At 43.2% G+C, this 19,321-nt stretch overlaps 1 protein-coding gene across 1 annotated transcript in view; it reads left to right on the forward strand.

Annotated features, from left to right (window-relative positions):
• The first annotated feature begins 647 nt into the window (after positions 1-647).
• The window catches only part of LOC308292060 (uncharacterized protein), a 33,767-nt gene continuing 15,093 nt past the window's right edge, over positions 648-19,321 (forward strand). The window contains exons 1-3 of the mRNA XM_080734287.1: positions 648-867; positions 3,393-3,939; positions 5,124-6,184. Of these exons, the coding sequence (XP_080590413.1) occupies positions 3,448-3,939; positions 5,124-6,184 (1,553 nt within the window). The 5' untranslated portion in view covers positions 648-867; positions 3,393-3,447. The remainder of the gene's footprint in view (positions 868-3,392; positions 3,940-5,123; positions 6,185-19,321) is intronic.

Here is a 19,321-nt window from a genome sequence, read left to right on the forward strand (position 1 = left end):
CAGTTCAATTCCATTTCAATTCAAAGGTCAATTAGGTGCATGGTCTACCTAATGTTATTGTTTTTTTTTTTACTAGATTGATATTCCTATGCATTTGTTGTATTGTTGTTGATGTTCTGACATATTATCTTGCTTATTATAGTGATGTATTACCTGCTTATTGTATAAAGTCGCTTTGGATTAAAATCGTCTCTGCTAAATGCCTAAACTGTAAACTGTAAAGGTCTTTATTGGCATGAGAAAACTTACCTTTACATTGCCAAGAAGTGTAGGCCTACACAGTATAGGCTACAATACAATCTCTCTCTCTCTCTCTCTCTCTCTCTCTCTCTCTCTCTCTCTCTCTCTCTCTCTCTCTCTCTCTCTCTCTGTATGTCTCTCTCTCACTCTCCCTCTCTCTCTCTCTTTTCCCCTGTCTGCCTGTCTCTGTCTCTCTCTCTCTCTCTCTCTCACTCCCACTCTCTCTCCCTCCCTCTCCATTGACGCCAGTGCAGTGAGCCTTTTCGGAGAACCCAGCCTACCAAGCGGCGTCGGCAGCCAATGGCCGCGCGCCGAGCGGGCGAGCCTTCGTAAGCCGAGCCCTGCCTTTTGAATGCTATAACCCAGCCAGCTCCAAGCATGTGACGGTGAATGTAGTGTAGGCTACTACTGGCCACATCACACACCTCGACTGACTGGAGGAGCGCGTCGTCGAGCGAGCCGTGCGTCCGGCGATGCATGCGAGCTGCTCACACACACATAGGGAGTTATCAGTGTTTTCTTCTCAGCCGCCACCACCATGCCGCTGTTCTGACAGCTGACAGCTCTAAGAGATCCGGGATTAAAAGGCCGACTGAAAGGACGAGTAGTTTGTTCACACACACAGAGGTAAGTAATTATTGTATACTTTAGCTATTGAAAAATAGCAGATATACAAGCTCACGGTGCCGCGCTGCGAGCTTGTAGATTTGCTATTTTTGAAAAGTCGTGAAATGTGTGCAAATCTTTGAATATATGTACATTTGTAACTCAAATTTTGCTTAAGTTCTTTCTGGAGTTCATGCGTAATTTGCGCACTGCCTCTGCCCCTTCCTTGCGCACATGAACGGTCGCAGACTACGAGCGAATTTGACATCTCTCTCTCTCTCTCTCTCTCTCTCTCTCTCTCTCTCTCTCTCTCTCTCTCTCTCTCTCTCTCTCTCTCTCTCTCTCTCTGTCGTGTCGAGACACAGTTGTCTTTCTGTGACAACTGTGTAAACAAACTGTTCATTCATAATATAGCAGATACTCGGGGCTACTTGTCTTATGAGCATGCAACAAACCCAGAGAGTCGTTTTCAAACTCACCAACCGCTGTAGCTTCTTCAGTTAAAACCTATACAAGCTGGCAACTTATTTGTCGCAGCGCGCAAACTTAATGGCTGTACAGGTAGGTATGCCCTGCTATATAGCCCATAATAATAAACGGACTTTAATCATATTATTATTCCAACAGTAGCAGGCTTCAGGAATTGGAATGTCATTTATAGTCCCATTGCGTTGTTGGACGCACAGCGCGTGCATGCCGCCGCAGGTTACTGTCGGCCAACTTGCCTTGGCTTATAGTTTACAGAAGGGGGCGCACGAACATGCACTTCCATCAACTCTATGACTTCCATCCATTCGACTGGCGTGTGTAATTACATAGTTATAACCATTCCAAAGTTTTTAAATCATAAATCGGTTGCTGTTAATAAAAAATAAAAAGTTTTGTTTTGTTGCACCATGTCAATAGGTCTACATAGGCAACTGTTGGTGCTCTGGGGATAGATAAAAGCCTAGCTTTGATCTCTCAGTGAATGGTTGGGTAAAGTAACTTAGTAAGTACTATTTACAATTTTGAGGTATTTGTACTTTACTTGAGTATTTCCAATTTCCAATACTTTTACTTCTACTCAACTACATCTCAGATCCAAATATTGTAGCCTACTTTTAACCACTACATGTATTTGAACACTTTAGTTACTAGTTACTTTGCAGATATCAATTATAATATTGTAAAACATGAACCACTTTAGCCCTATTTTATACCGTGGCTATTTGAAAATAGCCCATCTACAAGCTGTGAGCTTGCAGATCTGCTATTTTCAAACATTTTGTACTTTTACTTTTGGCACTTTAGTACATTTTGATGCCAATAATTTCATACTTTTACTCGAGTACATTTTGAATTTCTGACTTTTACTTACAAAATACAGAGTATTTCTATATTGCAGTATTGATACTTTTACTCAAGTAAAAAACATGATTGTACTTTTAACACCACTGAATGGTTTGATGCAAAGTCTACTGCACACATGCACTGTACGGATCCACGCACGCTGATCACGCACTGTCCTGTCCTGCTCCACAAGCATCACGTTTGAATGCCATTTGGCTGACAGCAGACACTTCGCACGTGGTCGATGCTCCCCTGAGCCTAATTTATGATTCCAAACTAAAACAGTGCAGCTTGCAAAGCTGCACTGCTATATGCCGTCGTACGATGACGGGATATGAATTAATTAAAGGAGGACTTTGCCACTTTTCAACCCATCTTCATATAATAGGTCCTCACTAATGTTCATAATAAAATAGCAAAAAAAAGTGGTGAAGTACTCCTTTAAGCTTAAACAGCACTTTAGTTTGAGCTGCCAAAAGCAGGCTCTGTCACACATTTACACATAGCTCAGGCATGAAACTCATATCTCCATGAACTTGTTATGTGTTAGTTTTTTTCCCATAAATGTTTGTTTTTCCCTGCTACTTCATCAGAAAGGCGATTGGAGTGGATATGTTACTAGCTTCACCTTCAAGCTAAGTTGCCATGGTGCTGTAGCCTAAAGTTTAAACCATTTAGTTAAGGGGTTTTCAATGTTTTCAGGCCAAGGACCCGTTAGTTTGAGAGAGAGATGAAGCAGGGAACCCTAGATTCCATATAGTTTCATCGTTTGACAGCACAATCATCAGTGTATTTTGAATTCATGTCAATTTGTGTTTTTCGATATTTAGCACTTGAACCGTCAATACTTAACTTGACCTTTCACTATGTACTTAGTTTGCTCTTTTACCCCTCTACACCAAACCTCTTTGCAGAAAATAGCCGATCTACAAGCTCACAACGCCTCGCAGTTATTTTCAATCTTTTTCATCTCAAAGACACCCAATTTGATTACATTTTTATCCCTAGGATAGTATATACCAATCGATACTGTCAAATCCTCTGTGTTCAAATTTGGAACCAAATGGAACCTTATTAAGTGATGGGTTGCATTTGGTTACTAATTGTCAACCATTTAGATGGGTTACAAATTTGAAACTTGGAGATACAAGGTTTCTGCCCGACCGCGACGATAACAAACACTAACAAATAACATGTCTGGTTCTGCTCCGCAGGCGTAAACAGAAGAGCCCATCCGTCCAGCCTGTGCGCAGCCGAGAACAGACAGGAATGGTGGATCACTTGCCGCTTGGCGAGGAGACCTTCCTGTACCTCAGCGGCTCCCCGGCGTCCGACTACGGCCGCTGTCGTCACCGCCATCACCGCGGCGCGTCGTCGCCTCCGCCGCAACCGGGCGCCATGGTGACCGACGCGGGCATCTACCACCACCTCCACCAGGGGGTGTCGCCGTTCGCCTCGGAAGACGACCTGAGCGAGTCGTCGACGAGCCCCTGCTCCTCGCTCTGCTCCAGCCCGGAGTCCTCCTCGCCCTCCTCCTCCTCCTCGGTGCACCTCCTGGGCTTCGGCTCCGGGTTCGACGGCGGCAGGGGCTGCGGCGGGAGCGGCGGCGGCGGCTCCTCGTCCTCCTCGGGCAGGGAGAACCACGGCAGCAGCAGCAGCGACTGCCTGCTGGACCTCCTCCTGTCGCAGTCCTCCCTCGCCTCCTCGCTGGGCGGAATCGGCGGAGGGAACGTCTCCCTCTCGGCTCCTCCTCCGTCCAAGGTTAGATAGATAGATAGATAGATAGAAAGATACCTTTATTATCCCAAGGGGGAAAATCAGTTGCCCAGAGGCAGCACAGCAGTATAAGGTTATTTACAAAGTTACAGAGAAGTATGAACAAGATAAAAAGAAAAAAACAAGAACAGAGTACAGTAAGTAAAGTAAGATCAAGGTACAACAAGAAAGGGAACGAATAATATATATAAATATATATACATAAAGTGTCCTAAAGCACAACTATCAATATAATACAGTGCCCAAATCAAAGTGACCATAACAGTCAATGCTAGTTAGTGCAACAAGTATCTCACCATCCTGTCAAACACAAGCAGAAAAAAAACTACTAACACAACCTAATAGTGCAGTGTCCAAAGGTCAGAGCGATAAAAAACAACTAGCAAACTAGGTTATAATAGTTTTGGATTTTTTGTTATGGTTTTAGTTTTCGTTAAAATTCTTCTAATCGTTTTAGAGCGGGTGAGCTCGTTTTTGTTTTTGTGATGACGCTTAGTTTTAGTTTTAGTATTAGTTTTATTTTATTTTTTTATTTTTTTCATACTTTGGGTTATTTGTCAGGTGCAATATTCCAAAAGGTCAGATAGGCCTATTGTCTAATAAAAACATACCATTTCTAAAAAACATGTTCAGTTAACTGTGTGTACCAAGAAAAAACAAAACTAAGGGCATTTCTTCTATCATTTCAGTTCGTCTTAATTCGTTTTGTAAACACACAATACAGTTTCAGTCAGTTATCGTTTATTCTTTTATTCTAGTTTTTATTCAGTCCAGTAACACACTGGTTCTCAACCTTTTCAGGCCACGACCCCCAACATAATCCCATTTTAACTGGTGAGAGTTGAGGCATTACATTTCGTATAACACAGTTCTATTGTGAAAAAAGCAGATCTACATGCTCACAACGCCTCGCAACGCGAGGCGTTGTGAGCATGTAGATCGGCTATTTTCACAAACTTTCGGCCTCTAATGTTTGACAATTTGGCCAATGTTTAATTTGTCATTTAAGTCTTTAAATTACACTTAAACTTTACGTTGGTTTGTTTACTGTTGAGTGAGAAAACAATGTTTAATCATTAAGTTAATCATCTGGGGACCCTCGAAAATAATCTGGGGACCCTCTGGGTGTCATTAACTCTATAATAACCTTGCCTCCGTCTCCCTCCCAGCCGCCCGCCTCCTCCCCTCTACTCCCTGCGGGCCTGGCGTGGGAGGCCAGGAGGGAGCAGAGGCTCAGCCTCCTGCAGCAGCAGGCCAAGGAGGAGCTGAGCTACGAGTTCCCCGTGTTCCTGGAGGAGCTCCACCAGCTGCACCAGCTCTTCCAGCCCACGCTGGAGGAGATCGAGGAGTTCCTGGAGGAGAACATGGAGGTGAAGGACGAGGAGGAGGAGGAGGCGAGCGACGGAGGGATGTCGCCGGCCGCGTCGGAGGAAGAGGCGGCGAGCCCGCCAGGAGCGCTAGCCGGGGATGTCGGCGCGACGGCGCCAGAGAGCTCCGATCAGACCGTCCCGGTGATGGCGCGCGGCGTCCGCTCTCCAGACTCCTCCCACTTCGCAGAGACCAAGCGTCCGTCGTCGAGGACTGACACGGACAATGCGGCGGCGCCGGTCGCGGATTACAGTTGTAGTCCTGCTAGTTCAGACAGTGACGTTGCGGATGGAATTAAACAGGAGAACTGTTCGTCGCCGGCAGTCTCCGCGGAGGGATCGGGCGCCGCGCCCGGCATGCCGGTCATATTACAGATCCAGCCCATACAGATCAAACAAGAGCCCAGCCCCAGCGCCGTGTCCAGCCCTGTCACGCAGCAGCCCCCTGCCCAAGTGGCCCAGCAGACCCCCTCGGACATCAAAATAGCCCAGCTCCTCGTTAACATCCAGGGGCAGACTTTTGCCCTGGTGCCTCAGCTGGTGCCCCCCGGCACCAACCTCGCCAGCACAGCGACCGGGACCGCCGCGGGATCGTCCAAGTTCGTCCGGATCGCGCCCGTGCCGATCGCCGCGAAACCCATGGGCCTGGGGGAGGCCGGGGCCGGCGGGGGCTCCGCCGCGGGGTTCCTCATCGGAGGCCAGAAGTACCAGAAGAGCTCCGTGGCGGACCTTATTAAAATGCACAAGTGCTCGTTCCCCGGCTGCAATAAAATGTACACCAAGAGCAGCCACCTCAAAGCCCACCTGAGGAGACACACGGGAGAGAAACCCTTCGCTTGTACGTGGCCAGGCTGCGGATGGAGGTGAGCATCAGTGAATTGTGTGCATGAGTTATGATTCAGATATATGGACAGTAGGGCTGTCACAATTATTACATAATCGTCTAATCGCAATTATTTGAGGTGATCGCAATTATTTTTGCATAATCGTCATAATCGTTTCCATGTTGAGAAATGTTAATATACAGTAGTTACAAACACTTTCAAAAAGTAGTGGAAATAGCCGATCTACAAGCTCACAACGCGTCGCATCAATGTTCTTTTTTAAGTATAAAATTGTCAGTCATTTCTTTGTATATTTCAGTTATGTGTCATGATTGCCATGTGCAACTTCAAAGCCTAAAAGCCAAACAGAAACGTAATTGTCAACGACAGATACACAATTAAATCGTTAAACGCAATTATTTGAGCGACAGTTAATCGCTATGTAAAATATCATAATCGTGACAGCCGTAAGGGACAGTTGCCAACTGAACTCTTCAGAGTCTCTTGAGTTGAATTGGCAGATTTCTTACGCCGTGGCACTGAGGCAAGCCAAGGCGATTAGAAGTGGATCTGTCTGTGCGCGAGTTTGTCTGTCAGAAACAATCAGCGCCAGATTTCTTGTGCACATTGCCAGTAGGCCAAAGAAGTATCAATATTGTTCTTTCATGTGTTTTTGTTGTTACTTGCACCAGCAGAGCGCGCAAGTACTGTGTTCTGTTTCCGGCTGTCTGTTTCCGGGCCGACAGTGCGAAAGCAGGTCCTTTAGCCAATGAGGGAAGCAGCATTCTTTGTGACGTCACCACCAACATGTGCGACCTGATATAAATAACAAGGCGCAAGTTGGCACGTCGATACATACCGTTGTTCCCTATTGAGCTCGGCACATTTCCTGGGGCAAGCTGCCCAGATCACACATGTCACGTCACATGTGTCTTTCTTATTTTGTCACTCTCAAAAAGCGCCCGCAATGTAGAGCATTTGAAACTACATTGCAGTGCGCATTTCTGTTTATTGTGTTGCTGAGTGAGGTCAACAGACAAAGTGACGTGAGTGAGATGAAAAAAACTGGGTGAAATGTGTCAATCTCAACAGGAAACAACAGTACACCAAAATACATACAGACAGCACCGAACAGCACCGATCCAAGTTGTACTTGCGCGCTCTGCTGGCGCACAAGTAGGCCATGGCCACGAGTGCAAGTTGGCACCTCGACAGTACAGTTCTAGTTTCATTTTATAAATGAAGTCAGTGGTGGTCAGATCGGGCTGAAACCTGAGACTGGCCACATGAAGTCCAAGGTCCACATGGTCAGCCAAGCTGTTATTAGACAGAAAATCTCTTCGCGTGACACATCAAAATCAGGCACCTGAACCAATGGGTGGGTGTGTGTAAGCATGTATCACAGCCACTGGTTAATTTCTCTATGGCCATCCATGTACTGTAAATAAGTCGAATGCAACCTTTGAGAAAACCTGGATGATGGGACGATAAGCGATATTATCGTTTATCGCGATAAAAAAACACTCGCGATAATCATATCGTGGAGTTTTAATTTATCGTGAAATCGTCCTCCGTCATGCACTGGGATCAATTCGCCTTTTATTTGCCGAGCTGCATATCCAGTACCACTTAAACCCTCTATTGGTAAAATGTACTTATAATATACGTAATTGATACAGTCTTTTTTTCCACTCTCTATCAAATGTCTTTGCCAAAAAATTGCCGATCTACAAGCTGACAACGCGTCACTTGTAGATCTGCTATTTTTTGGTAAATGATCCGCCCCAGGATAATGGATTTTGATTATGGCGATAATAATTATCGTAAATCGCTATTTCTTTCGTCACAATAATCGTGACGTGACATTTACGCATCGTCCCATCCCTACTCCAACGTACCGTTCATCAAATACATCAACATCAAGTTCACTTGCGTCAGTGCGTTTATCTAAAGTCTATACATCCAGGTCAACGGGGCTATCGGCTTCTTCTGTTGACAGATTGACAGACTGTACGGAGCGCATGTGTAGCAATAACCCATGGAAGGATGAAAAAAATCTAATCTGGAATTAAAAGCTACCTTTGTTGGCAACGGTTTGGCCCAAAATGGTCTTCCTTGGGCAAATATCGTTTAGTATTTGCCCGAGGAAGACTGTTGAAACATTTAAGGAGCAAATAAATAAAAGCGCTGCTTGCACACACCAAAGAATATTGGTTCTTCAGCGGTTCCGCAGTGGTTCTTTGGGGTGGTTGAGGTGCTGTATAGCACCGTTATAGCGCCGCTGTCATACAAAGAGCCTGTTAAGACCCTGTATTAGGGATGGGACGATTTGAAAATGTCATATGTTGTGACCAAAGAAATCGCGATTTACGATATTATCGCGATAATCAAAATATCCCCAACATTCATTATCTATTTGCGTTGCGACGCATTGTGCTATTTTTTGGAAAAGACATTTGATAGAGAGTGAAAAAAGACTGTATCAAGTACGTATATTATAAGTACCGTTTACCAATTATAGATGGTTTAAGACAAGTGGTACTGTATGATATGCAGCTCAGCAAAGAAAAGCTGTCTGTCTGTCTGTCTGTCTGTCTGTCTGTCTGTCTGTCTGTCTGTCTGTCACGTCACACTTTTCCCCTATTCATATCTCCACAACCGTTGCCCCTATCCATGCCAAACTTTGCACACACACTCCTTGGCTGCCAAACCACAACAACAACAAGTTTTTCACATGCCCCTCTTCTAGCACCACCATGACGCCACCAACACATTTTTGGATACTGCTCCTACAGATTTTGCCCTAAAATCACACAAAGCGGTACACCGTATCTCTAAAGTCATGTCATCAACATGGATCTGTCCCATTTCCCATATTCCCTCCTGTTTGGCTATGGTAAGTTTGTGTATGCGACCTGGCGGTCGCTTATCTCCCGATTAGGGAGTCTTACTAGTGTAACAGATATAATTCTTGAATCTTAACATACATCACAAACAGTTTGTAGATACAGAGACGGATAGAGACAGCACAGAGCTGCATTCTACACACTAATACTAAATCTATAGTCCTTCGCGCGATGTTGTTGTGACGCCCCGAAAACAGCTTGTAGCTCTGCTGTTTTCGGTGAATGACACCGCTGTGACGCCGAAGTACAGAACGGACTCGAGATAATAATTTGTTCTGGTCGTGTAACTCTGCTATCGGCGTGTTTTTCCTGCCATGGCAGGAGTTGTAGATTAGATAGGGAGGCTTTTGAAGTCGCGTTCAGACTTTGCACCACGTTGGCAGACCCACACTTGTTTGTTCTCCGTCTGCAACAACTTGATATGTGCTCTCTGTGTCAAACACACACACACACGTACGCGCACGCACGCACGCACACGAACGCACACACCCACGCGCGCACACGCAACTGGCCAGTATGAAGTTCAAAGTATTTATTAGTTACTCTTTTACTTTGGCAGACATTTGTGGCCTGTTAATTCAATATGATGCGTCTGTGAGGAGCTTTTGGTTCTGTTGAGGAGGGGTTAGTCCACTGGTTCTCAACGTGTGGCCCGGGGACCTCCAGGGGGTCCCCGAATGAGTGTGTTATGTGTGGTTCTGTCATTCGTCAGACGCACATCATTCATCTCAGTCGGAAATCCTGCATCCTGCTTTCAAAGATAATAAACCACGTTTATGAGCTGTTGTTGTTCTTTGTACCCACTACTGGCATATTGCACAGCACTGCATAAAGATTCTTTACAGTGATATGTACATTTTATTTGACTAATTAATCATGGGCCGTTTATTTAAGGAAAACATCTTTATGGGGAAATAAATACTGTGTCTGCTTTTAGCAGAGAATAAACATACAGTACTGTACTGATTGTTTTGTGTCAAAAGTGAACTTTTAAGTCTCACTTCAAGTAGGTATTACAGTATGCGGTTGAGGGATTAGCCCTTTTAACCCTTAAGTTCTGTTCAACACCAGACAGGAAAACAGACTGCTTGCAGGAGGTGCAAGAAGCTCATATGTGCCTCACATGCAGTCCGTGTTTGTGAAGCATGTGCCTCCTAGTGTATACATACAAGTGTACATTCATATGTGACATTAATGTGTGTCCCCATGTTCACATGTGTGTTCAGCTCTTATATTACATGAATTTCAGTAAAAATGCCCAGCTCTTTCAGTGTTTAATGTGATATAGCAAAGCATAAATGCAAACATTTACCATATATCATATGAATTGTTTGGAATTGAGACAAAGACAATGTATGATGATGATTTGTTAAGTTAAAATTTATATTAGTGTTGTTTTCTAAACCAAATATCCCCCGGGTGAAAATGACCCGCGAACAGAACGAGTGAATCTGAACAGAACTTAAGGGTTAAAGTGTAAACCAGCTATAGTTGACAGTAGGGATGGGATGATATGAAAATGTCATATCACGATTATTGTGACAAAATAAATCGTGATTTACGATATCGCGATAATCAAAATCCATTATCCTGGGGCGGAAGATTTGAAAAAAATAGCAGATCTACAAGCTCACAATGCGTCGCAAAGCGACTGTTGTGAGCTTGTAGATTGACTATTTTTTGGCAAAGACATTTGAGTGGAAAAAAAAGACTTTATCAAGTACATATATTATAAGTACCTTTTACCAATTATAGAGGGTTTAAGTGATACTGGATATATGCAGCTAGGTAAGGTGAATTGATCCCAGTGCATGACGGAGGACGATATCACGATACATGAAATCTCCACGATATGATTATCGTGAGTTGTTTTTTATCACGATAAACGATAATAACGCTTATCGTCCCATCCCTATAGTTGACAGTAGTATGCAGACAGTTTTTGCTAGTTTTTTTTTCCATTCTGTGTGAAGTTTTTTTCCATTCTGTGTGTAAGTCCCACATCTGTGCCAGGCGTTATCAGTGACCGGGTTGCCCCCGGCAACACCAGCTGGGTGGATGGTGGGATGACAGTGGCACTATCACAGCTGTAGCTGTTTAACATCTACCCAACCCTGTCCATCTGGGCTCACTATCTGCCCCGTGCACAATGCACTCCTGTTCATTTAACTGTAGCACGCTGGGTCGCTACAGCTGCTGTAGGGCTGGGCTGTTTTTGCATGCCACCGTTGTACAACAAAGAAGCCTATCGTCACTTTCGGGCAGAAACCTTGTATCTCCAAGTTTCAAATGTGTACGTGTTTTCGTAAAGTAAAGCCCTGCTTCATCATACAAGGCCGTGGCATAAAAGTAGTGAAAGCAGCAGATCTACAAGAGATTTCGAGAAATCTCGCTACTACTACGTGTCATCATTTCGACAACGGAGTGTCGGGATGGTTAGCGACTCACCCCACAGAGGTTAGGGTTAGGGTAAGGGTTAGAGTTGGGTGTCGAAAAGATGACACATAGTAACAGCGAAGCGCTCCCATAGTACAGTTGGGTGTCCTGGCATCTGTCCCATGTTTGACCACTGCTATACCCTGTTTGATGCTGCTCCAACAGTTTGAAGGATGCTTTGGTTAGAAATAAGTGAGACTTTTATTGACCCCCCCACCTTCCTGGCAGGAAATGTGCGGTGTAATTTGTGGCGTCAATGAATTGATCCAAAATCGACAAATATTTCTCAATAATTTAGTTTTGGCAACTTTGGAAACTTGGCAACAGATTCAAACCGCTTATGCTGTTTCACCGTGTCCTCGTGGGTTTATATAACCGGAACATTGTACAACTCATCACTCCATCCATCAGGCTTCACACAGGCTGTTAACATTTTGACCAAAGACATGGCGGGACATCAAGGAGAGTCAGAGTGTAGGAAAGCTGAGCGGGAGACATTGTAGGAGACAGACAGAATAGGAAAGCTGAGAGGAAGACATTGTAGGAAAGACAGACAGTAGGAAAGGGAGACTGTGTAAAAAGGCAGAAAAAGTATGCTCATTTTTGAGTTGAACACAAATCTTGTTTTATAATGTTTTTTTTTTTGTGTTGGTATTGCATTAACGCTGCATGCTGCCAGTCCATGATAGAATTGGGGTTAGGGAAATTCTATTATGGCTCTTAATGCATTATACACGGCACCGTCCAAAAGGTCACTCACTGCGTAAGAAACGGACATTTGTACACTACAGTGTTAAATTACCTGTGTGTACAATTCCCCACTCTGCCATTTAAATGTGTCATGCTGCCAGGTGACAACATGATGTAAAACAAGCTGACATTTAACTAGACCACACAGAGAATGAAAAAGATACTTGCTTGGTTGCAGTTGCAATCTTGTGATATGTAACCTTTACCTTTAAATGCACTGTAAAAAAATCTCAGTGGGAATTTATCCACATTTGAATGTACACTACAGTTAAATTAAAAATTAGAAAAGTGCGCTCATCAGAGCGCAGATCTCTGCCAGGCTGGGTCGCCTACCCAATTAAGGGGTGGCCCGCCCACCATTTTTTGAAGGCAATTATACAGGCAAACTCTATGGATTGTGCCTATCGGTATTGGTGACATCGCCTTGGGGCAGTGGTGTAAAGTAACTAAGTACATTTACTCAAGTTACTCAACTTGACGTAGTACGCTTATGATGTATTCGTTCTTTACTTGAGTATTTCCAATTTTCAATACTTCTACTTCTACTCCACTACATCTCTGAGGCAAATATTGCACTTGTACTCCACTACAGTTATTTGAAAACATTAGTTACTAGTTACCTTTAGATTGTGATTGTTATTACATAAAAATATACATTGTACCCAGGGGGCAAACCAGCCTTTTTTTAGGAAACCTGCATTTGCCCCGACATACAAAGTTGTCCACCAGAAATATTATCTATGACCCAGTAGGATCACAACCTATATGGACAACCCGGTCAATTTGTACAACAAAGTCCAATATGGCCGCCTTTAGTTTTAATGGGGGGTCAATAGGGCAAAATTTTAAACTGAGGGATATTTCCACGAAACTTCACAGGTTGATCAATGGTATACATATGAACATTTTTTGTATTGCAAGTTTCCATGAAATCCAATATGGCCGCCACAATATGGCCGCCATAATGTAAGGACCCAGAAAATAGGTTTTGCCTCTAACTTCTGAACCAGATGAGCTAGAAACGCAAACTTGGTGTCTATTTCATGGTGTCTGACCATGGGAGACTCAATGGAATAGCTAATTTTATTATTGGGTGTGTCTGGACCTTTATTGTGCATATTTGCAAGATGGTGGACTCCCAAAATAGAGCTTTAACATAATTTCTACCATGATTGTTGACTGCTTTTGCAAATACAAGCAATATGAATCCATTTGCTAAGATTTATGGCACAGAAGGACTATTATTCTTGAGTTTGCATGTTGTCAAAATGGCTGTAAACGAGATATTATATTTCCTGTCCGATTCTACTGTATGTAGTTGTAGCAATGACTTCAGATAAAATCAGAGACCAAAACAATGTATCTTAGAAATTATTTTTTAATTAAAAAAAAAAGAAAAAAAGAGAGAGATTATCTCAATGAAATGAATGCAACTGCCTTTTTGGGTCTTTCACACATAGACATGCACATGCTTTCCAACAACTTCAGCTTCAGGGAAATTATAATGAACACATGATTAAAACAGGCTGCATTATAATGCAAATAATTGCTAGTCACTCACTATCACTGTCATGTGTACCTATCCTGCTGCATCTTGTCTACATGATATTGCCTTGTCCATTGATATAGGCCAGGCTGGCTCTGTAGATGGACAGGGGACTGCCTTCCCATCACTGAGAGACCATCCATATTCAGTGAAGCAAGGGATGTCTGGCTTCGCGATGTGTGCAGTTTTATCTATTATGGCTGCTAGAGAAGCTCTTTTCAGGTGCAGGCCAAAGGCATTTTCTGTAGGTGGCAGCAGCTTCAACAGGGTTGATCGGTTATTTAGGAACTTGTACACTCTCAGCTTTGCCAGGTCAAAGTCCTCAGAATGGTCAGCTTTTGATGCATATACAGCTATTGTGAGGTCTCTAGCCTGATTCTTGACATCCTCTGAGAGGGAATAAGAGGAATTTTCACCAAACTCCTGAAGTGCAGGGAGATCTAGACCCATGCTGGTCTTGAACCATGCCTTCTTTCCAGTGAAAAAGGGATAGCTGGTGGTATCTCTGCCACTCAGGCTGTGAATAAAGGGCAGGGCACGGCACTGTGACCATGTGATGGATAGAAATATATGCATCCTGCTCTGTTCTCACCTACAGCTCTGGAAGGTCTAGGAGGTGGGTGGCAGCATGATATAAGCACATGATGATGATGTCTGTGTCATTAGCATGGATGACAACTCTGTCAACTTTGAAGAAAGGTGAAGCCTTTGGAGCAATCGCTGAATGGTACCAACGTCTACTGTTAAAGGATGTGCCGGCCAACACAGACATCATACACTTTTGCTGTGACCGGTACAGTGGACACAGTCTTAAGACAGCTGAGCAGGAACACAGGTATGTCCATTCAAAACCTGCAAAAGAATATGAAGTCTCTGCACAATATACAGCTCCTGATCCTCAAGTTTTTTGCTGTCTCTGAAAACAAAGCAAACCTTCTAAGATTCCTCTGTGAAGAATGGTGTCAAAATGAGACACTTAAGTCTGCTCTTGGTACAACCCATCTTTACCTGAGTGGAGGAATTAAAGAAGAGACAAGGAGTGTGGTGATCAAGGAGGGGTGTGTTGTTGATGTCCCTGCACTAGAGTCAACACAACACGAGGCCGACACAAGGGTAATTCTACACACCATCTACAGTGTCCAGGCTCACAAAGTTGACAGAGTTGTCATCCATGCTAATGACACAGACATCATCATCATGTGCCTATATCATGCTGCCACCCACCTCCTAGACCTTCCAGAGCTGTGGGTGAGAACAGAGCAGGATGCATATCTTCCTATCCATCACATGGTCTCAGCCCTTGGACTCGCACAGTGTCGTGCCCTGCCCTTTATTCACAGCCTGAGTGGCAGAGATACCACCAGCTATCCCTAGGTGAAAATTCCTCTTATTCCCTCTCAGAGGATGTCAAGAATCAGGCTAGAGACCTCACAATAGCTGTATATGCATCAAAAGCTGACCATTCGGAGGACTTTGACCTGACAAAGCTGAGAGTGTACAAGTTCCTAAATAACCGATCAACCCTGTTGAAGCTGCTGCCACCTACAGAAAATGCCTTTGGCCTGCACCTGAAAAGAGCTGCTCTAGCAGCCATAATAGATAAAACTGCACACATCGCAAAGCCAGACATCCCTTGCTTCACTGAATATGGATGGTCTCTCAGTGATGGGAAGGCAGTCCCCTGTCCATCTACAGAGCCAGCCTGGCCTATATCAATGGACAAGGCAATATCATGTAGCTGTATCAAAGGCTGCCAGAAAAACTGTTCATGTGCGAAGAAGGGAATTGCATGCTACTTGGGGTGTCGTTGCCAAGGACTGGAGACAAGATGCAGCAGGATAGGTACACATGACAGTGATAGTGACTATAATGCAGCCTGTTTTAATCATGTGTTCATTATAATTTCCCTGAAGCTGAAGTTGTTGGAAAGCATGTGCATGTCTATGTGTGAAAGGCCCAAAAAGGCAGTTGCATTCATTTCATTGAGATAATCTCTCTCTTTATTTCTTTTTTTTTAATTAAAAAATAATTTCTAAGATACATTGTTTTGGTCTCTGATTTTATCTGAAGTCATTGCTACAACTACATACAGTAGAATCGGACAGTAAATATAATATCTCGTTTACAGCCATTTTGACAACAGGCAAACTCAAGAATAATACTATACTATAAATACTAATAGGTATAAGTCCCTTCTGTGCCATAAATCTTAGCAAATGGATTCATATTGCTTGTATTTGCAAAAGCAGTCAACAATCATGGTAGAAATTATGTTAAAGCTCTATTTTGGGAGTCCACCATCTTGCAAATATGCACAATAAAGGTCCAGACACATCCAATAATAAACTTAGCTATTCCATTGAGTTTCCCATGGTCAGACACCATGAAATAGACACCAAGTTTGCATTTCTAGCTCATCTGGTTCAGAAGTTAGAGGCAAAACCTATTTTCTGGGTCCTTACATTATGGTGGCCATATTGTGGCGGCCATATTGGATTTCATGGAAACTTGCAATACAAAAAATGTTCATATGTATACCATTGATCAACCTGTGAAGTTTCGTGGAAATATTCCTCAGTTTAAAATTTTGCCCTATTCACCCCCCATTAAAACTAAAGGCGGCCATATTGGACTTTGTTGTACAAATTGACCGGGTTGTCCATATAGGTTGTGATCCTACTGGGTCATAGATAATATTTCTGGTGGACAACTTTGTATGTCGGGGCAAATGCAGCACACCTTCCTTTGCCCCCTGGGTATTGACCACTTCAGTCATATATACATTTCGGTCTTTTGAAAATAGCCGATCTACAAGCTCACAATGCGTTGCGATGCGACACATTGTGAGCTTGTAGATCTGCTATTTGCAAAAGATTTTTATACGTCTGAAAACTTGAAACATGACATTCTGCATACCGTAAGAGTATATTTTGATGTACCTTTACTCAAGTAAATTTTGAATTCCGGACTTTTACTTGCAATAGAGCATTTTTGTGGGGTACTGATTCTGTTGTTTAAGTAAAGAATTTGAGTACCTTTTCCACCTCTGCCTTGGGGTACAACAGATGTTTTTTTTCTTTTCTTTTTTTTCTTTTTTGCAAAATTCGGAAGGCAATCTCAATGTTATCAGATGACTCCAGATTTGTAGCAGCCAGCCAGTTCATAACAGTATAGCAAAAAGTGTGTGTTTGAAGGAAATGCTGTGTCACGATCCAAGGAGTCCAGGGAAAACTAAAATAATGTGCTGCCTGTGTGACCTACGGTTCAAGAGTTATAGGCCAAAACATAAAGTGACCTGATTGACGGTTCTTCCTTGGCCTACTGGGAGTGTGGGAGTATCTAGTTTATGATATTATATTTTAGCTCAAAACTGCTGAGCTTATATCTCTCTCCCTCTCCTCTCCTCCCCTCCCCTCCTCTGTGGAGGACCTCAGGCACGTGCACACATAGACATCAAAGGGGGCTTGAGCCCCTGCCCTTTTATCTGTCTGTAAAAAGTGCCCTCTCCAGACCATGAATGTAATTTTTACAATAGTGAAAGAAATGCAAATGCCCTCTTTCCGTGCCATACCTGACGGCAGCATTGATTGATTGATTGATTATTTTATTAGACTAAAATGGAGAACAGTACAAGTATAGTCAATACAATTGAAATGTAGTACAGTGCAAGTACAGTTCAACACCCTGCCTAAAAGGAACATCCCAAATAAGACCTTTTACAGTCTTTTTTTACGTTGGAAGCCCTCTGTATTTAATTTGTGGACAAGTAGCAAGCAAAGAAAACATTCAATAACATCGCAGTTATATTCAAGGGAATTGCCTTGTCCAGACTCTCCTGAACTTGAATGGAGCATCTTGGGTTGAAATCAAGAAACGTGTCGAAATCAAGCATCGAAAATAGCCGACCTCCATGCTCCCAACGCGTTTTCCTCAAAAGGCCCTTTTAGAAATGTCAGCCCCTGCCTCTCTGACATTCTCTGCACGTCCCTGGAGGACCTGCTATAGTGCTGTAGCTGCTCTTTTCTGGCGAGGGGGCGAGAGGTAGATTCGGGGGTTTCAGGCCCGGCGCCACGGGGTGTCTTTCACCCTCAGTTGCAAATCCTGCCCCCTCAGTTTAAGTTTTATATCGTCACTCTTCGGCAGAAACGTTGTATCTCTGAGTTTCAAATGTCTACGTTTTATCTTAAAGTAAAGGCCCGCTTTATCTTCCAAGACTATCGCACAACTAGTGAAAATAACAGTTTGTGTCTTGTAGATCAGCTATTTTCACTAGTTTAAATAATTTTTAAAATGATAAAAACAAAACCAACGGTATCGGACATAAAAGGTTTCCAATCGACAACATCAGAATATATATTGTTTTAATATAAAAATTAGATGTGCCCCCTGATGAATACATTATTATTAAAGTTAAATACATATGGATCTATAAATCCATAATCAAAATAAGACAGAGACGAGCCAAAGGACTATCAATAAATTGCTGTATTTGAAGAGAGTCAGACAAGGAAGACAATACAGTGAGCATACCACCCTAGTGGCAGCTTGGTAATTCTCTCTCTTCCAAGATAGAAGTTACATACAGTATATAAAGAGTACATGACAGTTAGATCGTGGGACTCATTCATTAGTTCCCAGATCATAACAAGACGGCAGACACGTAGAGTATTGGTAATTTTCCACTAGTGACATACAGTATACCCAAAACAAGCCTGAACTCACAGTACCACCAAAATATAGTCTCCTATACTGTAAGTTCAGTTCATAATATATAACCTTATATGGTCATATGATCCTCATACACAAATCATACAATTATGTATCATAATTAATATCTATCACCCCCTCGCCATTTTCAACCGCCCCCTCAGTCATTTCATCCTGCAGCCGAGCCTGGGGGGTTTAGAGGGACTGTGAGGGAGGGGAACCGTATGCCTCTGGTCTCTGGTAACATGAGAAAGCTCATGTGTTGTTGCTGCTGCATGGAGTAAATAGAGCTGGAGGAATTCAAATGGCTGGACTCCTGCACACAACCCGCTGTGACACATACTGTCAAAATCACTTAAAGGTGTTGATACTTACAGTACATTCTCCCCTCTCTCTCTCTCTCACTCTCTTTCTCTCTCGCGCGTGCGCGCACACATACAGTACAGTACACACACACACACATAAAAGTACACATAAGCGCATACAAGAGCATATCGTCACTTTCGGGCAGAAACCTCTTATCTCCAAGTTTCAAATTTGTACGTTTTTTTCACCAAGTAAAGCCCTGCTTCATCATGCAAGGCTGCCGCACAAAAGTAGTGAAAACAGACGATCTACAAGCACACAACGCCTCGCACCACGAGGCATTGCGTGCTTGTAGATCTGCTATTTTCACTAGTTTAGTTAATTTTTTAAATGATAAATACAAAACGGTCTTGGAAATACAAGGTTTCCACCCGACAACGACGATATGGTCGTTGTCGGGTGGAAACCTTGTATGTCCTAAACCGTTCATTTTGTATTGATCATTTTAAAAATGATTTAAACTAG

Source organism: Nannobrachium achirus (genome assembly GCF_963921795.1).
Source record: "Nannobrachium achirus genome assembly, chromosome: 9".
Taxonomy (NCBI): domain Eukaryota; kingdom Metazoa; phylum Chordata; class Actinopteri; order Myctophiformes; family Myctophidae; genus Nannobrachium; species Nannobrachium achirus.